Below are 27806 nucleotides of genomic sequence, written 5' to 3' on the forward strand. Positions count from 1 at the left end.
CCATCTATTTGCTGCCTACAAGAAACACATGCACCAACAAATATACACACAGACTTAAAGTGAAAAGATGAAAAAAAAACACATTCATGCTAACAGAAAGCAAAAAATGGCAGGTTTTGCCATCCTAATATCATACAAAATAGACTTAAGCACAAAACCTGTTAAAAGAGACAAAGAAGGGTACTATGCATTGGTTAAGTAATCAATTCAACAGGAAGATGTGACTATAATAAATGTATAGGCACCTAATTACAGAGTGCCTGGCTACTTAAAAGAAATTTTAATGGATCTAAAGGGAGACATAGACCCCAATACAATAGCAATGGGGGACTTCAACACCCTACTTTCAGCAATGGACTGATCAACCAGAAAGAAAATCAACAAAGAAACAACAGATCTAATCAAAACTACAAAACGTTACACCCCACAGTTGCAGAATACATATTGTTTTCATCAGTGCATGGAACCTTCTCTAGGATAGATCACATGTTAGGCCATAAAGAAAATCTCAGCAAATTCAAAAAAAGTCACAATCATATCATGCATCTTCTCTGATCACAATGGAATAAAGCTGGAAATCAACAACTCAAGAATCTCTAGATCATATGCAAACACATGAAGACTGAACAACATGCTCCTGAATGAACAGTGGAGAAATCAAAAGAGAAATCAAAAAATTTCTGGAAACAAATGGAGATGACAATACATCATATCAAAACTTATGGGATACAGCAAAAGCAGTATTAAGGAGGAAGTTTATAGCAATCAGAGCCTACATGAAGATATTGGAAAGGTACCAAATAAGTGAGCTCCCAGTGCATCTCAGGAACCTGAAAAAACAACAATAAACTAAACCCAAAGTTATTAGGAGGAAAGAAATAATCAAAATTAGAGAAGAAATAAACAATATTGAAACTAAAAAAAAAAGAAAAAGAAAAACACTACAAAAGATCAGTGAAATGAAGAGCTGGTTTATTGCAAAAATAAACAAAATTGATATACCTTTAGTTCAATTAACCAAAAAAGAGGGAGAAAAATCAATAAAATCAGAGATGAAAAAGGAAATGTAAAAACATACACCACAGAAATAAAAAAGAATCATCATGAACTACCACAAAGAGCTATATGCCAACAAATTTGGAAACCTAGAAGAAATGGATACATTCCTTAGACACATACATCTAGAACCAACTTATCTTTGATAAAAGAACTAAAACTAATTCCTGGAGCAAAGACTGTCTCTTTAACAAATACTGCTAGGAAAAATGGATCTTTTTATGGAGAAGTATGAAACTGGACCCATAACTTAAACCTTACACAAAAATCCACTCAAAATAGCCAATAGACACTTGAAAAACATGTTCAAAATCACTAGCCATCAGAGAAATGTAAATCAAAAATCACAATGAGGTTTCACCTCACTCCAGTTAGGATGGCTCTTACACAGAAATCAACAGACAACAAATGCTGGTGAGGATGTTGGGGAAATGGTACCCAATCCACTGTTGGTGGAAATGTAAACTGGTGCAGCCACTGTGGAATACAGTATGGCGATATCTCAGAAATCTGAATATAGACCTATCATATGATCCAGCCATCCCACTCCTGGGAATTTACCCAAACCAAAAGAAATAAGCATCTCAAAGATTTATCTGTACCCCATGTTCACTGTAGCATAATTTACAATAGCTATAATCACCTCAGATGTCCATAAGCTATTGACTAGACAAAGAAATTATGATATATATATACTATGGAGTACTGCTCATCTGTAAAAATATGAAATCCTGTCTTTGCAGCAAAATGGAAGCAACTAGAAATAATTATAGTTAGTCCAAAAAGACAGATATCATATGTTTTCCCTGAGCCGAGGTAACTAATAGAGCACCTGAAATGTAATGTATTGGAGTGAAAAGGACATTTTGAGATTCAATGATTGTTTACAGCCCTTGTCTCTTTCATTGGGGAACAGTGTTTTTGTTTTTGTTTTTTTCTTCATACTATCTGTTGAACTCTTTTACTTAGTGTAGGGTTGTCTTTATGATCATTAAGTAAACTGAAAATAGATCTTTGTAAAAATTAAGAGTGGAAATAGGAGAGGGAAGAGGAAGAAGGATTGGAGCATGAGCAGGAAGAAGGGTATGATAGGAAGTATAATTATGTTCCTAAATCTCTATATATAAAATACATGAAATTTGCATAACTTAAATAAAATTTAAAACAAGAAAAAAAAAGTGGATGACAGGGAACTGCCACTGTGGCTCAGGGGGTAAAGCCACTGCTTGTGACGCCAGTATCCAATATGGGTGCCAGTCTGTGTCCTGGCTGCTCCGCTTCCAATTCAGCGCTCCCTCTAATGACCTGGGAAAGAAGTAGAAGTTCCAAGTGCCTTTGCCCTTGCCATCCATGGTTGAGCTCCAGAAGAAGCTCCTGGCTCTTGACTTTGGCCTGGCACAGCCCTGGTCATTGCTGTCATCTAGGGAGTGAACCTGCAGATGGATGATCTGTCTTACCCTCTCTGTAATTCTGACTTTCAAATAAATACATCTAAAAAATCAAATCAAAAAGTGAATGACAGGACCAGAGCTCAATGTTTCTGCCACATGAGACTCAGAAGGCAGCCATCTACAAACCAAGAAAATGGTCCTCAAAAGAATATAACTATGCTGGCAACCTAAACCCAAACTTCCAGCCTCCAAAACAAGGAAAAAATAAATGCTGTTAGCCAACTACTAGATGGTGTACTCTAATAGCAGCCTGAACTAAGGCAAACTTTTAGAAACAGATGAAAGAGTAATACTTTCCAACTCAATTTATCAAACTGGCATAACCCTAATATCAAAATTGGACAAAAACATTTACAAGAAATGAATATTAAAAATCAACACCACCCAGGATATAGATGAAAAATCTTTAGCAAATCAATCTGAGGAATACATAACATCATAGTCAAACAAGTTTATCCAGGAATGTAAGGTTGATTTAATGCTCAAAGTCTACTGACATATCCACCAAATGAACAAAATAGAGAAGTAAAACCAGCTCTCTGCTATGGCCTGGGAAAGCAGTAGAATATGGGCTCAAGTCCTTGGGCCCCTTCACCCACGTGGGATACCCAGAAGAAGCACCTGGCTCCTGGCTTCAGATCAGCGCAGCTCTGGCCATTACAGCCTATTGGAGAGCAAACCAACAGATGGAATACCTCTCTTTCTCTGTCTCTCCTTCTTTCTCTGTGTAACTCTGACTTTCAAATAAATAAATAAATCTTTAAAAATGAGTAAAACACATTGGCAAGGAAGATATAAAACTGTCTATTCACAGAGAATATTGTCTACATAGAAAATCCCAAAGTATCCAAAAAAGAAGCTATCAGAACTTCTATATAAGTCTAACAAAGTGACAATATATAACATCAATTTTAAAAAACCAATGATATTTCTATATACTAGCAAACAATCAAATTGAAATTTTAAAAATATTCCATTTACAAAGAATACCATATAGCAGTGTTATCATTTGCCACAACATGTATGGAACTGGAGAACATGGTAAGTAAAATAACACAGGCACAGGGCAAACACCACATGATCTCACTTGTAAATGGGATCTAAAAAAGCCGGTCCCATAGGAAGAGAGACTACCAAAAATGGATGGAGAAAAGGAAGATACTGACCAAATTCCATTAGGCTACAGGAATAATTCAGTGATCTACTGTACTGCATGGTGATGATAGCTAATAACATATTGTATATTTCAAAATTGCTAATAGAATACATTTTTAATATTCACATGACAAAAAATAAGCTGGTAAGATAATAGATATGTCAATTACCTTGACTGAATATTCTTACAATTTATACATAGATCAAAACAAGATATTGTATGCCATAAATATGCATAATTTAATAAATTAAAAATGAATTAAATAAATGACATATCATATTGCAGAAATGACAAGATTTTAAACTATCTGCATGTACATTCGACTAACACTTGCATTTGTTTAAGTCTGTTAAAGATGCCTAACATTTTCTTCCTGATAACACTCCCTTAGGACACATGGGCCCATCTGAAATTTAAAACTGAGAGTGCTGAGCTGTGACTGCTTAAGGAGAGTTAGCCAATGAAGTTAGGCAAGGCAAAGCCATGTGCAAAGTCATCAGTAAACAGAAACTAAGAGCTTTTGCAGTGAAGAGGAAGAAGCAAAGAAATGAGGTCACATTCCCAGAGAAAGAAAGGGAGCAACTCTATGATCACCAGTCTCCCATCTGATCTGATTACATTTTCCTTACCTGGACTTGCAGAGCCACCCTGACATACCTAACAAATTCCATTAATTAAACTAGCCTCTAATACCTCTCAATAAACAAAATATTGTCTAAATAAGATAATTAGTAGACTTTTTAAAAATCTTGAGAAACAGTGGCAATATCCAGCAAGATGATATAAAACACTGTGATATCTACCAGACAGTGATCTGTGCCAAGACAAATATCACATGCTCTTTGAATCCCCCAGCACAAAATATTGTGTGTCCATTCTTTTTTTTATTTAATTAAATTGGTTTTAAACACTCTTATTGTGTGGCCTTTTATCTTAGACTTCACACCAACAGATTCATTTGAAAATCTGTATTAGTATCCTAAGTTTAGGGCACAAGATAACAGCACTTGTTAAATTCAGGAAAGAAATGAGCCAGATGGTATTTGACAGATGGCAGAAGATAACTTATGTTTTAAATTAGACTTCACTTACACATCAAAAAATGTTTTAGGCTAAGCTAGACACTTACACAACCACTACTCCATGAGGATTTGTTCTGAACAATTTTCAAATTCTGTGTAATGCTTTCTTGCAAGTAGCAATGACAGACACAAAACCTACCTCCACTGATTCCAGGTGATGAAAGGTTTTGATCACTTAAATCTTCTGCTAACATCCAAGCTGGAAGGATTCTTTTCCTCTGTGTAAGGTTTGGCTGTTGATTACTGACATCTCTACAGTCACCTACAAAAGACTAAAAAGGCACCTGTAGGTTACTTCCTAAAAATAATCGTGCATCCTTAGTGACTTGGTGGTATTCATTTTTACAGAAAATTACCATGAAAATATTCATCTGCATCTCAATGCATAGATGAGTTAGTCAAATTTCTTAAACAAGGAAATTAATGATCTCTATTAATTGCAGTGCTATGCCAGTGGGATATTCTCTACAGCTTAAAGAAAACAGCAGTGGCCACCACCTGGAGTGCCACATCCCATTTGGGCACCAGTTCAAGTCCCGGCTGCTCCACTTCCAATCCAGCTCTCTGCAATGGGCGGGGAAAGCAGTAAAAGCTGGCTAAAGTCCTTGGCCCCTGCACCCGCGTGGGAGACCCAGAAGAAGCTCCTGGCTCCTGGCTTCGGATCAGCACAGCTCCGGCTGTTGAGGCCATCTGGGGAGTGAACCAGCAGAGGGAAGACTCTGCCTCTCACTCTGTGTAACTCTGACTTTCAAATAAATAAATAAATCTTTAAAAAAAAAAAAAAAAGGCAGCAAAATGAGATCAATACTAGCACTACTGGCACTACTGTTAGGATATGCCTATTTGTAGTTCTTTTCTCTCCTGGAAATAACTTGAAGGCCATATTACAAATGCAGGAGACCGGCGCTGCAGCTCACTAGGCTAATCCTCTACCTGAGGCGCTGGTTCCCCGGTTCTAGTCCTGGTTGGGGTGCGGGTTCTGTTTCCGGTTGCTCCTCTTCCAGTCCAGCTCTCTGCTGTGGCCCGGGAAGGCAGTGGAGGATGGCCCAAGTGCTTGGGCCCTGCAACTGCATGGGAGACCAGGAGGAAGCTCCTGGCTCCTGGCTTCAGGCCGGCGCAGCACCAGCCATAGCGGCCATTTGGGGAGTGAACCAATGGAAGAAAGACCTTTCTCTCTGTCTCTCTCACTGTCTAACTCTGCCTGTCAAAAAACAAACAAACAAACAAAACAAAAACAAATGGAGGAGATCTTAGATTTCTCACCGCACTTGCTGTGGAAGTGGTCTGGCCCTTGATATTTTCTGCGCTTTTTTCCAGTTGTGAGGTACTAGGTGTCTTATCAGGCAAATTAATCATGGGAGATTTTGGTATTTCATTTGGTGTATTATCTTCTTCAAGCATTTGACTGTTTCTATAAAATAAAAGAGAAATTTATTTTTAATCACTTAAATTTAAACTTCATTATTGTATCATGGTTGGCCACCATTTCACTGCAAATAAAAGCAAAGCTCCCTCCATGCCCAGCTTTTTTTCTGTTCTCTCTTATTCTTTCTCTAAAGGTAAATACCAACTTGAATTAGATGATTTTTAGTCCCAGACACATTGTACGCTTTTATTACATGTATGTATGCATTTATTACCTGATAGAAAAGGTATATGCTTTATATATTTCTAACTTTTTGGTTTCTCAATACACCATGGAGATTTATCAACATTTTAACCTGGAGCTCTCTCTACTTCATTCTCTTGCACACTATTACAGAGCTACACCACATTTATTTAACCATTTTTCAACTGTTTTCACAACTAAAATGAGTGCTAAAGTGAGCACTCTTTTTTTTTTTTTTTTTTTTTTTTTTGACAGGCAGAGTGGACAGTGAGAGAGAGAGACAGAGAGAAAGGTCTTCCTTTGCCGTTGGTTCACCCTCCAATGGCCGCTGCGGCCAGTGCGCTGCGGCCGGCGCACCGTGCTGATCTGAAGTCAGGAGCCAGGTGCTTCTTCCTGGTCTCCCATAGGGTGCAGGGCCTAAGCACTTGGGCCATCCTCCACTGCACTCCCGGGCCATAGCAGAGAGCTGGCCTGGAAGAGGGGCAACCGGGACAGAACCCGGCGCCCTGACTGGGACTAGAACCTGGTGTGCTGGCACCGCAGGTGGAGGATTAGCCTATTGAGCCGCGGCGTCAGCCAAAGTAAGCACTCTTATCCAGCCTGGGATAGTCAGAAAAAGTACCAGCTGTGGAAACAGCTGGCTTGGATTTGGAACCTACTGCCACCATATATTAGCTATATGACCTTGGCCAAATCTCAGACTTTCTGTGTCTTACATTTCTTCATCTTTAACACAGGGATAATAACTGTACTTATTCCATATAGAGATTGTCACGAAGATTAAGATTTCTAGGGGCTGATGTTGGAGTGTAGCAGGAAAAGCCACCACTTGCCAATGTAGTAACCCATATAGGTGCAAGTTGAGTCTCAGCTGCTCCAATTCAGATCCAGCAACCTACTAATGCGCCTGGGAAAGCAGCAGAGGTTGGCCCAGGTACTTGAGCCCCTGTCATCCATCATTCAGGGAGACCAAATGAAGCTCCTGGCTCCCAGCTTTGGCCTGGCCCATCCTGGGCTGTTGTGGCCATTGTGGAGTGAAACAGCAGCTAGAAGATTTCTCTCTCTCTCTCTCTGTAACTCTTTCAAAAATAGGTTTAAAAAAAAGTTTCTACTTTTCAGATGACTAGCCTAGTGGTTAAGATACTGGTTAGGGGGACCAGCGCTGTGGCGCAGTGGATTAAAGCCCCAGCCTGCAGTGCTGACATCTCAGTGGGCAACAATTCAAGTCCCAGTTGCTCCACTTCCAATCCAGCTCCCTGCTAATGTGCTTGGGAAGGCAGAGGAAGATGGCCTAAGTCCTTGGGCCTCTGCACCTACGTGAGAGGCCTGGAAGAAGCTCCTGGCTCCTGGCTTCTGGCTTCAGATAGGCTCAGCTCTAAATGTTGCAGCCAATTGGGAAGTGAACCAAAGGATGGAAGACCTCTCTCTGTCTGTACCTCTCTCTCTAATTCTTTCAAGTAAATAAAATAAATATTATTTTTTAAAAAAAGATGCTGGTTAGGATAGTTCTTTAGTTTTTATAGTGAATTTCTGTGATTGCTTTTTATGTAAAAAAACCAACCTTGGATTTCTTGAACAAGACCCACTTGATAATTGTATATGGTATTACACTTTTTATATAATGCTGGATTTGATTTGCAAGTATTTTGCTATGAAGAATATTTATCTGTAGTATTGGTTTTATGTAAAGTCTTGTCAGATTTTGGTATCATGATTGTGGAAACTTATAAAATAAGTTAGGAAGTGTATCATCTTCTATTTTGGAGGGAAAAAGTATAATATTGGTATTGTTTATTCCTTGAAAGTTTAATAGAGGGGCTGGTGCTGTGGTGTAGCGAGTAAAGCCGCTGCCTACAGTGCCAGCATCCCACATGGGCGCTGGTTCGAGTCCCTGCTGCTCCACTTCTGATCCAGCTCCCTGCTATGGCCTGGGAAAGCAGTAGAAGATGGCCCAAGTCCTTGATCCCCTGACCCATGTGGGAGACCCAGAAGAAGCTCCTGGCTCCTAGCTTTGGACTGGCACAGCTCCAGCCATTGCAGCCATGTGGGGAGTGAACCAGCAGATGGAAGATCTCCCTCCTCTCTCTCTCTCTGCCTCTTCTTCTCTTTCTGTGTAACTCTGACTTTCATGTAAATAAATAAATCTTTAAAAAAAGTTTAATAGAAAATATCTTCTGTATATTAAGATAATCGAAAATGAATCTTGATGTGAATGGAAGGGGAGAGGGAGTGGGAAAGGGGAGGGTTGTTGGTGGGAGGGACGGTATGGGGGGGGAAGCCATTGTAACCCATGAGTCGTACTTTGGAAATTTATATTCATTAAATAAAAGATAAAAAAAAAAAAAAAAGTTTAATAGAATTCACTATTGAAATTCCTTGAAGGGAATTCATAAATTATGAATTCAAAATTTTTAAATATTTATTTATTTCATAGGCAGAGAGGAGAGTGCTCCCATCCATTAGTTTATTCCACAAATGCCCACAACGGCTCCTGCCTGGGGCTGGATCCAGGAACTAAGAACTCAATCCAGGGTTCCTATCTGAGTGCCAGGGAACCAATTACCTGAGCTATTACCCCTGTCTCCCAGAGTATGCATTAGCACGAAGCTGGAATCAGGAGCCCAAGGCAGGTATTGAATCTAGTCACTCCAACATGGGAATGCAGGTATCTCAACTGGTGTCTTAACTCTAGGATAAATGTTCACCCCTCAATTTTTTTAATGGAGATAAGATTCATTATATTTCTACTTCTTTTCTAAGTGTATTTATTTGGAAGGCAGAAAGAGACAGAGGCAGACATAAAGACTTTCTGCCTGCTGCTTCATTTGCCAAATGTCCACAACAGTCAAGACAGGGTCAGTCCAAAACTATAAGCTGGAAACTCAAACCAGGCCTCCAACATGAGTGTCAGGAACCCAGGTATTGATGTCATCAATTCATATAGGATGTTGGAATGAGAAGCACAGTTGGAACTTGAACCCAGGTCTCAAACCCAGACTCTTCAATAAAGAATGCAGGCATCCCAAGCACCATCTTAACTGCTACATAAAACACCCAACTCCAGATTTCTAGTTCTTCCTGCATTTGTTTCAGGAAGTTTGTTTTTAAAGAACTGTACCTATTCCAGAGGTGGGGAACGTCTAGCCTGTGGGCAGTACTAGGCCCACAAAATCATCTGGTCTGGCCCTGCAGGTGGGAACTGAAATTCAATAAATCTAAAGCAGACTAATTGTTAAGCTGATAACTGTGTATGGCCCATGAATAATTTTATAAATTGTCGCTCCCCCACTCGCGGAGGAACGACACCGGACCCTGCACTGTTCTCTTTCCCCAGCCCTTCCCAGGTTAGCTGCCGCCCCCCCACCCCACCTCCGCGGAGGGGCGGCACCCCCGCCACTTCCCCCGCTTCTGCGGAGGAGCAGCACACCACCAGCCGGCTCTCTCAGGGGTTCCTCAGATGTTCCCCCTACATATTGTCTCTCTCTTCCTTTATAATCCTTTTCAACCAATCCCAACTCTGCTGGCATTCTCTCCCCATGCGCTGAGCATGCTGCTCTCCTCCAATCAGGGGCAGGATCAGCTCCTGCAGCTTGTTAGTCGAATTGGTGAGGCAGCCGTGTGGAAGTTGTTTACTCTCTCTCAGCACCATATGATGGGAGATCAGATGCATAGAATTAGTCTTAGCAGTTCCAGTAATTTAGTGTAGTCTCGGTCGCTCCCCACAATAAATTTCCAAATGGCCCTTGGCAGACCAAAGGTTCCTCACCCCTGAAACTGTCAAATTCATTGACATAAAATCTTCAATAATATTTTTCCATTGTTCCTTTAAGGTCTATAGTATTAGCAATGGTATCCTTCCCTTCTATTCCTGACAGTGGCAAATTTTGTGTTTCCTCATAGTTTTTTTTCCCCCAATAAGCTTTACTAAGGTTTTTCCAGTTTTATTGATCTTTTCAAAGAACCCAAACTATGCTTTCTGATGTTCTTTTTTTTTTATTTTCTGTTTCATTGACTTCCAATCTTTTTGTTTGCTTTTCTTCCTTTCTATTTACTTTGGGAATAACTGACATATAGGGTTACTTATAAATATGTTGTTTAATTTCAAAATACTTGAAGATCTTCATAGATATTGTATTGGTACTTATTTCTGATTAATACCATTACCATCAGAGAATTTTGCCCAACTGCTTTTACAGGTCCAGTTTATACTTGCTATCTTTTTAAAGCTAGCACAATGCCAAGTAATCTTCTACTGACTGGCTCAAAAAAGTAATGTATGAATTTTAACTTTGTAATAAATGTTAAAATGCTTATTCTATTTCCTAATTTCCTCAGTTTCTCTATTCTGTATTTCCTGTTATTTCATATAAGAAAGAAAACTTAAAATATAGTCTAAGTCAGAGGTTAATACTTTAATGAAACTTATAAAGCTAAAATATGATGAAAATATAGTCATTTTCAAGTTAGGTACCTTGGTTTCTGTTAGATGGCAAACATATTCTGAATACAATGTAAAAGATATCACATGTGGATGGGCAATCACTACTGAGGCATAATGTTTCCAAAGTCAAATGTCCTCTAGAAACACAGATACACAAAAACACACAAATCACAGAACAACTACATGTCCAATACAATTTAATCTAGGAATGGTTTCTACTGAAGCATTTGTGATGACTGATTACTTACTCTCATTTCATCAGGCAATCTTACCTCAAGGTACATTCCATTTCTGTTTCAGAGCGTGTAGAAAAAACACGGAAAATATATTTGTCAACTAACAGAGAAAAAGTATCTCCAGGATTCAACCAGCGCCACAGATTTGTCTTCATTGGTAAGAGCTGGCTCCTCTTAGAAGACTGATAAAAACATGGATTTGTGTGTATCTAACAAAGAAAAAAGAATACAGTGATGGTATAAATCCATATTATGACAAAATTCAACTAAATATGAATTCATTCAGAACTTTTGTATCAAAATAATTTATGTATAAACTTAAAAGTTTAATAAACCTGGCACCCATAAGTACCATAATTATTATTTATACATAAAAAGTAAAGCCCTAATATACTTTCCATTTCTCCATAAGGCAAAAAAAAAGTTATCACTTAGCTGGTTAAAGATTTCCTGTTTTGGCTGGCGCTGCGGCTCAATAGGCTAATCCTCCGCCTGCGGCGCCGGCACACCAGGTTCTAGTCCCAGTCGGGGCGCCGGGTTCTGTCCCGGTTGCCCCTCTTCCAGGCCAGCTCTCTGCTGTGGCCCAGGAATGCAGTGGAGGATGGCCCAAGTGCTTGGACCCTGTACCCCATGGGAGACCAGGAGAAGCACCTGGCTCCTGGCTTCGGATCAGTGCGGTACGCTGGCGTGGTGTGCTGGTCTTGGCAGCCATTGGAGGGTGAACCAATGGCAAAGGAAGACCTTTCTCTCTGTCTCTCTCTCTCACTGTCCACTCTGCCTGTCAATAATAATAATAATAATAATAATAATCTATCTAGTTTAACTTCATGAAGACCTGGTCATAATTCTTTGCTATGTTTATCTGTTATTACAAACGTTTCTATCATTTAAATCTGTGTTGTAAGAAAGCAGTAAAGGGGCCAGCACTGTGGCATGGTGGGTAAAGCTGCTGCCTGTGGTGCCAGCATCCCAAATGGATGCCGATTCCAGTACTGGCTGCTCCACTTCCGATCCAGCTCCCTACTCATGTGCCTGTGGAAGATGGCACAAGTGCTTGGGCCCCTGCACCCACGCTGGAGACCCAGAAGAAGCTCCTGGCTCCTGGCTTCAGATAGGCCCAGCTCTGGCTGTTGCAGCCATTTGGGGAGTGAACCAGTAGATAGAAAACCTCTCCCTCTCTCTCCCTCCTCTCCTCTCCTCTCCTCTCCTCTCCTTTCTTCTCTCTCTTCTCTCTCTCCTCTCTCTCCTCTCTCTGCCTTTGCCTCTCTGAAACTCTACAAATAAATAAATAATTTTTTTAAAAAAAGGAAAGAAAGCAATAAAATAAAACTTGGAGATAAAGGTCAGAGATAATACAAATTTAATAGGCTTTTAAAAATTGGTTTGAGTCATTTAAAAAAATCATATATAAGACTGCATATGAATGGGGATGCAGTGTAATTTATGCAACAGCATATTCCTAAAGAGTCATGGGTGTTGGATTTTGTGGCAGAGGCCCCTCTCAGAATAGAGGGAAGAGAAAGTAAAAGCTCTAAGGGGGGACTGGCTAAAAGGAAACGTGGTGAGGGGCCTTCTGAGAACATTGTAATAAAAGGACTTTGTGGAGAGCAGGGGTGGATAGCATGGCCTGTAGCAATTCTGTAACCAATCCTGTAACTCTGGAGTATCCAATCAGAATGCATGCAACCATATAAGCAAAGAGGAAGTAAAGTTGTTAAAGGATGTTTAAGACAATGCCCTGCTATGTCCCGGGCTGTCTTTGGATGTGAATCTACTGAACTAAGTGCCCCCAAGATTGAAAGCTGCTTCCTGCTGAAAGCCTCAGTGTCTTGACACTTTGCTGGAGAATCCCACTACATTTCTGGGAGCTAATGTCTGGGATTCAGAGATGGTGTTTCCACCTCCTTTGTCGCTGGGGTACAAGCCTGGGGACACCAGGAGAGGTGACTACACCTGGCCTAGCAGAAAGGTTGATCCATAGGAGGCTAGCCCTCCCAGTATGTCAGGGCAATGACCTGGGGAGCACAAAGAAACCTGGTGTGGTACAGGAAACAGCCAAGGGAGCACTGCCTGTCAGAACTGGTAGGAGCCTGAGGTTCATTAGGTTTGATTGCCTGCCTCCAAAGAGGCAGAAGGGGAGCCTGATCACATCCCAGAATTGCCCAAATAGCTCATAAGACAGAAGGAGTACCAAGGTGAGAAGGTTCTCTCAAGTGAAACCACAATTCTAAGGCAGTGGGTGGTAGGCTGGAGACATTCTCTGAGTGTGAGTGAATGGTGACTGAACGAGACAGGCTACAAAGTGATTTCTCACCCTTTCTCTTTCTCTCTTCATGTGTGATTGTCACCTTTTAGAAGGAAGATATAGATGGCCAACAGAATAAATCTACCCCCCTTGAGTGCATGATCTTGCCTAGAAGACATAGCTCTTCTCATGGGCATTGTCTTATGTCACTGGGAAAAACTGTCAAACATGCCTGTGACTACAGATTTCTAGCTCGGGCCACTGAAGATTAGGAATGGGACTGAATACCCCTTTGGCTGTGGTCTACTTCAACAAAGACCCAGGAAAAGAAGAGCAAGCCAAGAATCAGGAGCAATGTAGGAATGGGTGGCAGGTCAATTAATAACAGCTTTACACATGATCTTCCATCAAGGAGACCCAACAAGGCCAGTCCACCTCCAAATGGCATCATTTTTCGATGTGGAAAGACAAGGTTTGGGGCAAACAACAGTCATGATAGAAGCCAAACTCTAAAGAGTCCTGTCAGCTCTGCCAAGAGCTAGGCCACTGGAAACAGAACTGCCCTGGGAATGAAGGACTCTCAGGTCAGAGCTACAGACCCTGTTGGCCCTCCCTAAGTTGAAAAGGCCTTCACTTTGACCCATCTCCAAGGTAACCACTGCTAGTGAGGGGACTACCTAGGGTCAATAACATCATAGGCAGGACTATAAATTTCCCTTTAGAAATGCCACCTATTCCATCCTAACCTCTATTCAAACCAGCTCTTCTCCCAGACTGGCCAGGTAATAGAAGCCAACAGGGTATCTACTCAAGGATCTTCACAACTTCCTCTATGTCTCTTCCAGTACCCCACATGTAGACAGAGTTCAATGGCAAAACTTCCTCCTGGTTTGGATAGTGCCTTTCCCAGGTCTCTGAATAATGGTTCTGTCCTTTTGCTTTGGACCCTGTGTATTTAATCTGCTTGTTAGATATGTTTCCTCCAGATGTACAACAATGAAATTGTAGATGGCCATGCATATGAAACCTTGAAACAGCTTCTGCAAACTGGCAGTGCAGCCCCCTCAAGAGGCCATCTTCTGCTTGAACCCTGTCTTGACTGCAGGTCCCTACCTTACCCCGCATCAACTTAAAGAAGCCAGACTGGTCATCACCCTAACTGTAAAACACCAGGAGATGCTATGTGGGTAAAAAAAATGTTCAGCCCCTAAAACCTCTTTGAAGAAGTCTGTTCACAGCTGTTTTGACCACCCCTACCGCAGTTAAGGTTGCCAAGGTGGTGCCCTTGATCCAATATAGCAGGGTGAGACTGGCCTCTCAAGACCCAGAGTGCATCCCCAATCCAGTTGCACCATGTAAGCTGACCACCTGGAATAACCAGGCCATCCCTTGAGAGACTCCCAAGGACAATGGCCTTCTGGAAGCTGACCAATCTATGCATGGTTAAAGCTTGAGGAACCAACAGCCCTGCAACCTACAAGATAAGTAGCTTATTCTAGATTGTTGATACCTCTTACTGTAATATATTGTCATTCTCTGCCACTGTCTATAGTTATAATCGTGGCCCCGATCCTTGCCACAAGCTTGAAAGCCATGGTGGTGTCCTGTGTGAGTGTGTATGGGAGTACTGTTTGATGTGTATGTCCTGGTGATGCTGGATTTCTCCCATTTGTGATCTAGTTTTACAGCCAACAGATTGTGCTCAAGTGATGAAGCTTGGGGGAAGTCCTAGAAAAACTAAAATCAGGGAGTCTTTTCTCTTTTTTTTTCTGTCTACTTTCTGTCCTCACGTACACCACAATCAGTGGTTAATGACCTCAATATGACTTTTTTTTTTTAATTTTTTCTCTTTCTTCATCTTTTTTTTTTTTTTTTGACAGGCAGAGTGGACAGTGAGAGAGAGAGACAGAGAGGAAGGTCTTCCTTTGCCGTTGGTTCACCCTCCAATGGCCACTGCGGCCGGCGCACCGTGCTGATCCGATGGCAGGAGCCAGGTACTTATCCTGGTCTCCCATGGGGTGAAGGGCCCAAGGACTTGGACCATCCTCCACTGCGCTCCCTGGCCACAGCAGAGAGATGGACTGGAAGAGGGGCAACCGGGACAGAATCCGGTGCCCCGACCGGGACTAGAACCCGGTGTGCCAGCGCCGCAAGGCAGAGGATTAGCCTAGTGAGTCGCGGCGCCGGCCTATGACTTTTTGATTATTGTGTTTTTCTTTGGGGAAAGTAACTTTTTATTTGCAAATAGCTCTCACCTACAGGAATTAAGGCCTCCATTGTAAGATTTTGCAGCAGTCACATTTGTTCCTGGGCTTTGGTTGTTATTTCTGAATTTTGAGATGCTTTGCTATTTCTTACAAGATCTGATTGCTCCCTGGAACTCTGGGTCTATGTGATGTGGGAGACTCAGAGTTCTTCAGTTCTGGAGGTGTGGAAGGAGCTGCATTCATTCTAAAAGACAACTCCACACAACAGCTGCTGCTAAAAAGGGGATCAGACTTCACCTAGAGATGTAGATGGGCCGATCTGGCTAGGACTGATGAATCAGGAAGAGGTGGCTGACAGTGCTGTTCACATAAAAAAACTTTAATTTCTCCATGAGATTTTTTAAAACAGAGATGGATTTTGCTCCAAATTTAAATTTTGTGTAGTACTCTATATAATGTAATCAGCTTGGTGAGTTTTTTTGGACAACCTTAACTCAGCTTTATCTGACATGTAATGTAAAATAAGAGAAAATAAGATCTTTGTATTCTCAACAAGTTAATGTAGTAAGTAACCCCAATACATGGCAGAGGATTCTGGGCAAAAGATAAAAGGGATTTACAAAGGCCCTTGTGGGTCTAAAGAAAAGGTAAAACTGACTACATTGGATGAAGAAAAAGTAACTGAGAAAATCACAGATCAAAAAAAAAAACCAAAAAGTGGCCCACGTCCAGACATGGAAGAAAATGGCCCAGACCTGGAAAGCCTGGAACCCTGGAGATTTATCTGAGGAGTAGTTTTCAACCTTTGGGGGATTCACGACCCTCCTAAGTGTGTGGTTTTGATACTAGGGGCTTGCCTGATTCTACCTTGCCTGTTGCCCTGGTCATAAGATTCATCTCCAGCCTAATGGAGGACATGGTTGAAAGAAAGCCACTCACGTAATGAAGTTATGGGAATATAAGTCCCTGGGCCAAGATGATGTTCTTTGACCCTGCAGAAGGTCCCTCTTGGGATAGAAGCAAGAGAAAGTAAAAGCTATCAGGATGCACTGGCTTAAAGGAAAATGTGGTGAGGGGCTTCCAGGAACATGGGGTGAGAGAGACCTTCTGAGAAAAAAAAATCAGCATGGCCTAATCAGTATTTGTATGCGCATTCTGTAACCAATCCTACAGCTCTGGAGTTTCCAATCAGGTTGTATGCAACCATGTATATAAAGGGCAAGTAAAAGTGTTTGTTAAAGGGTATATAAGACGATGCCCTGCCATGGTCAGGGCTCAGCCTTTGGAAGTGAATCCACTGAGGCAAGCATCTACAAGAATAAAAGCTGCTTCTGCTGAAAGCCTCAGTGTCTCACCTCTCTGCTAGAGAATCCTGCTACATTTCATAAAAGTCAAGCTATAATTTAAACTTAATATTTAGAAACCTTTCACTGTGTTAACAGCCACTCCTAATTTATCTCTGTGGTCCTCTGACTTATACAGGTGGAGCTTCTAAGTGCAAAAAGTTCATGACATATCAGCAGGTCCTGAGCTTGTGCACATCTCTGGACTTGGGATAGTTCCCTGTTACTCCTCATCTAAGAGTTAGTCCTCATCCCTTCCCTTAGGTATGCCATGGTCATCAAAGCTGGGAATGTTGGGCTGATGGAAGAGATAGAGTCAAAACAAATCAATACATAGTTTCTGCCTGAACTTTGAATATTCATTAAATGAGGTTTGCTTCTGACTTTAGACTAATATAGTACTCTAAACCTTCAGTTGAGTCTCTAAACATTAAGTATTAACAATCCTAAGCTTACAAAGAAACAAAATTCTTAAGAGTGGAAAATGTAAAATCCTTAAGAAAAGGAAATGTTCTTTAGAAAGTCATTGCAAAGATGAAGAAATATTCAGTTTGAGTAATTTCTCCTCAACTGAAAACATTTCATTTTAAATCATAGGTGGTTAAATATTGACAGTAAATCCAGTCACAAAGATAGTAAATCTTTATGTGTGTGGTTCATGAAAATTTTTCCTACAAGTGTTCATACATAAGATCCCAGAACTGAGAACAAAAAAATGACATTCAAAGAAAGTCTAACATTTGATCCTTTAACTTAAACCTAAATACATATTTTTCACTGCTTAAAAAAAAAACTATGTCAAACTAAACTCATACACATTCCAACAAAAATGTCACATGTATGTGAAGTCCAAAAGGTAGTTTATAAAGTTTTAAAGTAGACAAAAATCTGACAACATGAATAAGCAAAGAAGTAGAAGACAAACACACACAAAAATTGAGAATGAAAGAAATGACAATGACATATAAAACAAAACTTGAAAAATAACAAAATATTTTAAATATGTTATGTCGGCACATTTGGTTTTTTAAACTTTTATTTAATAAATATAAATTTCCAAAGTACAACTTTTGGATTATAGCGGTTTTTCCCCCCATAACCATCCTCTCACCTGCAACCATCCCATCTCCCACTCCCTCTCCCATCCAACTCTTCATCAAGATTCATTTTCAATTATCTTTATATACAGAAGATCAATTTAGTATATACTAAGTAAAAATTTGAACAGTTTGCACCCATACAGAAACACAAAGTATAAAGTACTGTTTGAGAGCTAGTTATACAGTTAACTCACATAGTACAACACATCAAGGACAGAGATCCTACATGGGGAGTAAGTGCACAGTGACTCCTATTGTTGATTTAACAATTGACACTCTTATTTATGACGTCAGTAATCACCCGAGGCTCTTGTCATGAACTGCCAAGGCTATGGAAGCCTCTTGAGTTCGCCAACTCCGATCTTATTTAGACAAGGCCATAGTCAAAGTGGAAGTTCTCTCCTCCCTTCAGAGAAAGGTACCTCCTTCTTTGATGGCCCGTTCTTTCCACTGGGATCTCAGTCACAGAGATCTTTCATTTAGTTGTGTGTGTGTGTGTGTTGCCACAGTGTCTTGGCTTTTCATGCCTAAAATACTCTCATGGGCTCTTTAGCCAGATCCGAATGGCAGATGTCCTAGACAGCACTAGGCCTCAGAATCAGCCCTTAAGGCATTCGGATCTGGCTAAAGAGCCCATGAGAGTATTTTAGGCATGAAAAGCCAAGACACTGTGGCAACACACACACACACACAACTAAATGAAAGATCTCTGTGACTGAGATCCCAGTGGAAAGAACGGGCCATCAAAGAAGGAGGTACCTTTCTCTGAAGGGAGGAGAGAACTTCCACTTTGACTATGGCCTTGTCTAAATAAGATCGGAGTTGGCGAACTCATAGTGCTGTCTAGGACATCTGCCATTCTATGAACCTGCTATGTATCCCGCCTCCCATGTTGGATTGTTCTCTCCTTTTTAATTCTATCAGTTAGTATTAGCAGACACTAGTCTTGTTTATGTGATCCCTTTGACTCTTAGACCTATCATTATGGTCTATTGTGACCTGAAATTGATCACTTTAACTAGTGAGATGGCATTGGTACATGTCACCTTGATGGGATTGAATTGGAATCCCCTGGCACATTTCTAACTCTACCATTAGGAGTAAGTCCAATTGAGCATGTGCCGAACTGTACATCTCTTCCCTCTCTTATTTCCACTCTTAAATTTAACAGGGATCACTTTTCAGTTAAATTTAAACACCTAAGAATAATTGGGTGTTAATTAAAGAGTTCAACCAATGGTATTAAGTAAAACAAAAAAAAGGAATAAAAGAATAAGTTGTTCCTTGACATTCAAGACAAGGGCTGATCAAGCCATTGTTTTTCATAGCGTCCCTTTCACTTCAACAGGTTTCCTTTTAGGTGCTCAGTTATTTGTCACAGATCAGGGAGAACATATGATATTTGTCCCTTTGGGACTGGCTTATTTCACACAGCATGGTGTGTTCCAGATTCCTCCATTTTGTTGCAAATGACCTGATTTCTTTGTTTTTCACTGCTGTATAGTATTTTATAGAGTACGTATCCCATAATTTCTTTATCCAGTCTTCTGTTAATGGGTATTTAGGTTGATTCCATGTTTTAGCTATTGTGAATTGAGCTGCAATAAACATTGAGGTCCAGACAACTCTTTTATTTGCCATTTTAATTTCCTTTGGGTAAATTCCAAGGAGTGGGAGGGCTGGGTTTTATGGTAGGTTTATACTCAGGTTTCTAAGGAATCTCCAAACTGACTTCCATAGGGGCTTTACCAGTCTGCATTCCCACCAACAGTGGGTTAGTGTCCCTTTTTCCCCACATCCTCGCCAGCATCTGTTGTTGGTAGATTTCTGAATGTGAACTATTCTAACCAGGGTGAGGTCAAATCTCATTGTGGTTTTGATTTGCATTTCCCTGATGGCTAGTGATCCTGAACATTTTTTCATGTGTCTGTTGGCCATTCAGGTTTCCTCTTTTGAAAAATGTCTGTTGAGGTCTTTGGTCCATCTCTTAAGTGGGTTGTTTATTTTATTGTTGTGGAGTTTCTTGATTTCTTTGTAGATTCTGGTTATTAATCCTGTATCAGTTGCATAGTTTGCAAATATTTTTTCCCATTCTGTCGGTTGTCTCTTCACTCTCCTGACTATTTCTTTTGCAGTACAGAAACTTCTCAATTTGATGCAATCCCAATAGTTAATTTTGGCTTTGACTGCCTGTGCCTCCTGGGTCTTTTCCAAGAAGTCTTTGCCTGTGCCAATATCTTGCAGGGTTTCTCCAATGTTCTCTAATAACTTGATGGTGTCAGGTTGTAGATTTAGGTCTTTAATCCATGTTGAGTGGATTTTTGTGTAAGGTGTAAGGTAGGGGTCTTGCTTCATGTTTCTGCACATGGAAATCCAGTTTTCCCAGCACCATTTGTTGAATAGACTATCCTTGCTCCAGGAATTGGTTTTAGATCCTTGATCAAATATAAGTTGGCTGTAGATGTTTGGGTTGATTTCTGGTGTTTCAATTCTGTTCCATTGGTCTATCCATCTGTTTCTGTACCAGTACCATGCTGTTTTGATTACAACTGCCCTGTAGTATGTCCTGAAATCTGGTATTGTAATGCCTCCGGCTTTGTTTTTGTTGTACAAGATTGCTTTAGCTATTCAAGGTCTCCTGTGCCTCCATATCAATTTCAGCATCATTTTTTCTAAATCTGAGAAGAATGTCTTTGGTATTTTGATTGGTATCACATTTAATCTGTAAATTGCTTTTGGGAGAATGGACATTTTGATGATGTTGATTCTTCCAATCCATGAGCATGGAAGATTTTTTACTTTTTGTATCCTCTTCTATTTCCTTAAGATTTTGTAATTCTCATCATAGAGATCTTTTACATCCTTGGTTAAGTTTATTCCAAGGTATTTGATTGTTTTTGTAGCTATTGTGAATGGGATTGATTTTAGCAGGTCTTTCTCAGCTGAGGAATTTCCTGTGCATACAAAGGCTGTTGATTTTTGTGCATTGATTTTATATCCTGCTACTTTGCCAAACTCTTCTATGAGTTCCAATAGTCTCTTTGTACAGTTCTTTAGATCCCCTAAATAAAGTTCCAATAGTCTCTTAGCAGAGTTCTTTAGATCCCATAAATAAAGAATCATATCATCTGCAAAGAGGGATAGTTTGACTTCTTCCTTCCCAATTTATATCCCTTTAATTTCTTTTTCTTGCCTAATAGCTCTGGCTAGAACCTCCATAACTATATTGAATAGCAGTGGTGAGAGTGGACATCCCTGTCTGGTACCAGATCTCAGTGGAAATGCTTCCAACTTTTCCCCATTCAATAGGATGCTGGCCGTGGGTTTTTCATAAATTGCTTTGATTGTACTGAGAAATGTTCCTTCTATACCTAATTTCTTAGAGTTTTCATCATGAAAGGGTGTTGTATTTTATCAAATGCTTTCTCTGCATCTATTGAGCTAATCATATGGTTTTTCTTCTGCAGTTTGTTAATGTGGTGTATCACATTGATTGATTTGCGAATGTTGAACCATCCCTGCATACCAGGGATAAATCCCACTTGGTCTAGGTGGATGACCTTTCTGATATGTTGTTGCATTCTATAGCCAGAATTTTATTGAGGATTTTTGCGTCTATGTTCATCAGGGAAATTGGTCTGTAATTTTCTTTCAGTGCTGCATCTTTTTCAGGTTTAGGAATTAAGGTGATGCTGGCTTCATAGAAAGAATTTGGGAGGATTCCCTCTTCTTCGATTGTTCTGAATAGTTTGAGAAGAATTGGAGTTAGTTCTTCTTTAAATTTCTGGTAGAATTCAACAGTGAATCCATCTGGTCCTGGGCTCTTCTTTGTTGGGAGGGCCTTTATTACTGTTTCAATTTCTGTTTCAGTTATGGGTCTGTTTAGGTTTTCTATGTCTTCATGGCTCAATTTAGGTAGGTTGTATGTGTCCAGGAATCTATCCATTTCTGATAGATTTCCCTGTTTGCTGGCATACAACTTTTTTTTTTTTTGCCAGGCAGAGTTAGACAGTGAGAGAGACAGAGATATATATAGACAGTGAGAGAGAAGACAGAGAGAGAGGTCTTCCTCCTGTTGGTTCACTCCTATAATGGCCGCCACAGCTGCTGCTGCACCGATCCGAAGCCAGGAGTAGGGTGCTTCCTCCCAGTCTCCCATGTGGGTGCAGAGACCCAAGCACTTGGGTCATCCTCCACTGCCCTCCCAGGCCACAGCAGAGAGCTAGACTGGAAGAAGATCGACTGGGACTGGTACCTGGTGCCCCAACCGGGACTAGAACCCGGGGTGCTGGTGCTGCAGGCAGAGGATTAGCCAAGTGAGCCACAGCGCCAGTCATACTGGCATACAACTCTTTGTAGTAATTTCTGATGACTCTTTTTATTTCTGTGGTGTCTGTTGTTACATTCCCTTTTTCATCTCTGATTTTATTGATTTGGGTCGTTTCTTTTCCTTTTTTAGTTAGTTGGGACAATGGTGTGTCAATTTTGCTTATTTTTTCAAAAAACCAGCACTTCATTTTGTGGATCTTTTGTAATTTTTTCTGAATTCAATTCTGTTGATTTCTTCTCTAATTTTAATTGTTTCTCTTCTCCTTCTAGTTTTTGGTCTGGTTTGCTGCAGTTTTTCTAGATCCTTGAGATGCATTGATAGCTCATTTATTTGGTGCCTTTCCAATTTCTTGATGTAGGCCCTATTGCTATAAACTTTCCTCTTAACACTGCTTTTGCTGTATCCCCTAAGTTTTGATATGTTGTGTTGTTATCCTCATTTACTTCAAGAAAGTTTTTGATTTCTCTTTTGATTTCTTCTATGATGCACTGTTCATTCAGGAGCATGTTCATCAGTCTCCATGTTTGTGTTTTTTTTTTTTTTTTTGACAGAGTGGAAAGTGAGAGAGAGAGGAGACAGAGAGAGAAAGGTCTTCCTTTTTCTGTTGGTTCACCCCACAGTGGCCCCTGCGGCCAGCACGCTGTGGCCGGCGCACCACGCTGATCCAAAGCCAGAAGCCAGGTGCTTCTCCTGGTCTCCCATGCGGGTGCAGGGCCCAAGAACATGGGCCATCCTCCACTGCACTCCCAGGCCACAGCAGAGAGCTGGGCAGGAAGAGGAGCAACTGGGACAGAATCCGGCACTCTGACCAGGACTAGAACCTGGTGTGCCAGCGCCGCAGGTGTAGGATTAGCCTATTGAGCAGCTGCACCAGCCTCCATGTGTTTTCATATGTTCAAGGGATTCCTGAGTTGCTAATTTCCAGCTTCATTCCATGGTGGTGTAAGAAGATGCATGATATGATTTTGATTCTTCTGAATTTGCTGAGACTTGCTTTATGGCCTAGTATGTGGTCAATCCTAGAGTAGGTTCCATGTACTGCTGAGAAGAATCTGTATTCTTTAAGTGTAGGATGAAAAATTCTGTAGATATCTGTTAGATCCATTTGGTCTATAGTGTCGATTAAATCTGCTGTTTCCTTGTTGATCTTCTGTCTGGTTGATCTATTTCTGAAAGTGGAATAGTGGAATATTGAAGTCCCCCAATATTTTGTATTGGAGTCTAAGTCTCCCTTTAAGTTCCTTAATAGATCTTTTAAATAGACCGGTGCCCTGTATTTAGCTGCATATACATTTATAATAGTTACATCTTCCTGTTGAATTGATCCCTTAATCATTATATAGTGCCCCTCTTTGTCTCTCAACAGTTTTTGTGTTAAAGTTTATTTTGAATGATATTAAGATGGCTATGCCAGCTCTTTTTTGGTTTCTGTTGGCATGGAATACCTTTTTCCAACCTTTCACTTTCAGTCTGCATGCTTCTTTGTTGGAAAGATGTGTTTCTTGTAGGCAGCAAATAGATGGGTTTTGTATTTAATCCATTCAGCCAGTCTTTTAACTGGAAAGTTGAGGCCATTTACATTCTTCTTTCTCTCTCTCTCTTTTTTTTTTTTTTTTTGGACAGGCAGAGTTAGACAGTGAGAAGAGAGACAGAGAGAAAGGTCTTCCTTCTGTTGGTTCACCCCCCAATGGCTACTAAGGCTGGCGCACTGCGCCAATCTGAAGCCAGGAGCCAGGTGCTTCCTCCTGGTCTCCCATGGGGTGCAAGGGCCCAAGCACTTGGGTCATCCTCCACTGCCTTCCTGGGCCACAGCAGAAAGCTGGACTGGAAGAGGAGCAACTGGGACTAGAATCCAGCACCCATATGGGATGCTGGCACTGCAGGTGGAGGATTAACCAAGTGAGCCACAGCTCCGGCTCCAAGGCCATTTACATTCAATATGACTATTGATAAGTAGTGACTTTGCCCTGCCATTTTTCCAAAGATATTTCTAATATACGCTTTGAACTTCCTATGATCTTTTACTGGGAGATTTTCTTCCTTTACCTTCTTTCATATTGATGGCCGTGTTTCTGTGTTTCTAAGTGTAGCACATCTTTAAGTATCTTTTGCAGGGCCAGAGGAGTGGTGGCAAAGTCTTTCAATTTCTGTTTGCTATGAAAGGTCTTTATTTCACCTTCATTCACAAATGAGAGCTTAGCAGGATATAATATTCTGGGCTGGCAGTTTTTTTCTCTTAGTACTTGGGCTATATCTCACCATTCCCTCCTAGCTTGTAGGATTTCTGATGAGAAGTTTGCTGTGAGTCTAATTGGAGATCTTCTTAGAGTAATCTGAGGTTTCTCTCTTGCACATTTTAGAATCTTTATGTTTCACTGTGGTGAATTTGATTGCAATGTGTTGTGGTAAGGATCTCTTTTGGTCATGTTTATTGGGGAGTCTATGTGCTTCTTGTACTTGCATGTCTCTTTCCTTCTCCAAACCCGGGAAGTTTTCTGCTAGTATCTCATTAAAAGGCCTTCTAATCCTTTCTCTCTCTCCATGTCTTCAGGAAATCCTAGAATCTGAATGTTTTTTTTTTTAATAGTATTCTGTAGATTTTCAACAATATTTTTTAGATTTCTAATTTCCTCTTCTTTTCTTTGGTTTGACTATATACTTTCCAGTGCTCTGTCTTCTAAGTCTGATATTCTCTCTTCTGCCTCACTGATTCTGTTTTTAAGGCTCTCAAATGTGTTTTTCATTTGTTCTACCGAATTCTTCATTTCATTTTGGTTTCTCTTCAATATCTCAATTTCATGTTCTACTAAATCCCTCATTTCATTTTGATTCCTCCTTAAGGTTTCATTTTCATGAGAGAGCTTCTGTCCTGTCCTGTATGGATTTCTGTAGTTCATGCATTTGTTTTTGATAACTTCTAAATGTTCTTATCATAAATTTTTTGAAATCCGTATCTTGCATTTCTTCTATCTCATCGTCTTCATAATCTTGTATTGGAGTGTCATGTTCATTTGGAAGTGTCATGATGTCTTCCTTGTTCTTGTTTGCTTGGTTTCTGCATTTGTTGTTTGGCATTATGAAGATATTCAGATATTCTTTGGTTTCTTCTTCTTCTTCTTCTTCTTCTTTTTTTTTTTTTTTTTTTTTTTTTTTTTTGCTGTGGTGGCTTTTCTCGTTATACCCTGACTCTAGATTAAGTGGACTATCTGCTTTTGGTGAATCTCTAGAGGCTTGTGGTGGCCAGAGAGCTCTGTTCAGTTATTCAGTGTTAAGGGTGTGCCAAAGGTGACACACCCAGGTTTGGTGTGGTAAATCTTCTCTCTCTCTTTTTTTTTTAATTCAGAAGGGAAGTAATTCCACTCAGCTGAGCTCTTCTCTTTGATGGCAATCAGTGCCTGAGCACTAGCCCCAGTGGGTATAATATTTCTCTGCTCTGTCCCAAGGACCACACAAAGGATCTGTTCAGTCCTCAGTGTAAGCTCAGATTCTCCTGCCATGTCTCTCACTGGGTAGCCAAGGCCACCCGAATTTGTGGCATCTCCCAAGACTACTCACTAACCACACCGTGAGTTCTCCCACACACCCTCAGTTGTTTTTTTTTTCCCCACAGTCCCAGTTCATAAGCTCCACACATTCACTAGGTCTTAGTCTCCTGTTAATTCTCCCCACCAAAGTCAGGTTTTTCTGCTTGGTTGAGGGTGGGCGCAGCCCCAAGCTTGTGCAGCTATTACATATGTCCAAAATGGTGCCTGCTCTATAGTCTCACTTGCCTTTGTAAGGTGAGTGGAGAAAGAACTGTATCCATACTGGTCCCTTTTTTTTTCTCTCCTCTAGTTAACCTGGTGTACTTTCCCCCACGGGGCTTCAAGCCTTGTTCCTTCTAGGCTCTTCCTGCCACTCTCCCACCAGTGTCTCGGGCTACTGTGGTTTCATCTCACCTTGCTTTCCAGCACTGGAGTGGAGACTTTCTCGGCAGCTGGGCTCCTGAGCCGTGGGTGCCAGTGCCCTCCACATAGATCCAACATGTCCCTCTAATTCCGGAAGTCTCATCTTTTTTTTTTATTTTTTTAATTTTTTTATATTTTTTTTTACAGGCAGAATGGACAGTGAGAGAGAGAGACAGAGAGAAAGGTCTTCCTAATGCTGTTGGTTCACCCTCCAAGGGCCACCGCAGCCGGTGTGCTGCAGCCGACGCACCGCGCTGATCCAAAGCCAGGAGCCAGGTGCTTCTCCTGGTCTCCCATGGGGTGCAGGGCCCAAGTACTTGGGCCATCCTCCACTGCACTCCCGGGCCACATCAGAGAGCTGGCCTGGAAGAGGGGCAATGGGGACAGAATCTGGTGCCCCGACCAGGACTAGAACCTCGTGTGCCAGCGCCGCAAGGTGGAGGATTAGCCTATTGAGCTGCGGCGCTGGCCGAGTATCTCATCTTTTATTAAACTATCTCTTCCTGGACTATCAGTGAGCTCCCTCCATATTCTGCCATCTTGGAGCCATATCGGTACATTTGTAAATATGCTCAAGATTAATAATTGCCTTACAAAATACATACCAACTGACCTTTAAAAAAATGTTTGTGTATAGGAATGTATGCATGTCTAAAAGTATTTAATTATGAAAAAGGAGACTGATATTTTGAAAACAATTAAAATCTTTCCAACCCCTCCCAAAACCAGAATCAACTGGATTTAGAGATTTTTCAGAATATTCAAACTCATCTTGAGACCAAAAAGATGGAAGTTTACCTTTAATTCTAAAAGCAGATGAAAGGAGACAAAATACTGAAAAACACAAAACAAAGTGAATAAAAGATAGAAATTGCCTTTATGAGAGACTCTGTGCTGGTATGTGCCTTTTAACATATCAATGGGATGACAAATGCAAACTTAAATAGATCATGCTATAACATAAGATCTGCTACAAAGGATCCCTTAAGAAATGGAACTAAAACACAAACCAGTTTTCTACAGCCTTCTCTTGGATATATCACTAAATATGAAAGAAAGATTGATGTGTACTCCCCAAAATGGCTCCTTTATTTTCAGTGTTTTTTTTTTAATTAGAAAGTACTTTTTTAATCAAAATGATTTGAGAACAGGCTAATATAGATTTTTGCAGATATTTTACAAGTAAGCTTATAATTTCATGGGACAGAAAAACAACACAACTCAGAAGTGTTGTACAAACAGAAAAAAAAAAAACATAATTACCCAAAGACTTATTTTGAGGCTCAATATCAAAACAGTTTATATGTAGTTATAACACTAATGCCTCAATCATCTAAAACTAAAAATGAGTAAGATTTTTTTTAAATGAAAAAAATCTTTGACAACTATGCATTCACCCTAAGGACAGAAGTAACAACTGGTGATATAGTCATTTACAAAGAACATCATCAGTTTGCCTTTATAAAGCATTTTCTCCCTGCTGATATCAGATTGTAGATTAAATTTAAATGACACATAAAAAAGCTAGGAACATCATTTCCTTGTGAGCTAACATCATCTCCTTATATAGTATTTCCAAGAACTGCTGGAAAGCTAGAACATT

At 40.5% G+C, this 27806-nt stretch overlaps 1 protein-coding gene across 1 annotated transcript in view; it reads right to left on the reverse strand.

Moving 5' to 3' along the window:
* APLF (aprataxin and PNKP like factor) overlaps positions 1 to 27806 on the reverse strand; it is a 133113-nt gene that overhangs the window by 78291 nt on the left and 27016 nt on the right. The window contains 3 exon segments of the mRNA XM_002709665.5: positions 4885 to 5017; positions 6009 to 6156; positions 11068 to 11240. Coding sequence (XP_002709711.2) covers positions 4885 to 5017; positions 6009 to 6156; positions 11068 to 11240 — 454 coding nt within the window.

The sequence above is a fragment of the Oryctolagus cuniculus genome, chromosome 2 (assembly GCF_964237555.1).
Source record: "Oryctolagus cuniculus chromosome 2, mOryCun1.1, whole genome shotgun sequence".
Classification (NCBI taxonomy): Eukaryota; Metazoa; Chordata; class Mammalia; order Lagomorpha; family Leporidae; genus Oryctolagus; species Oryctolagus cuniculus.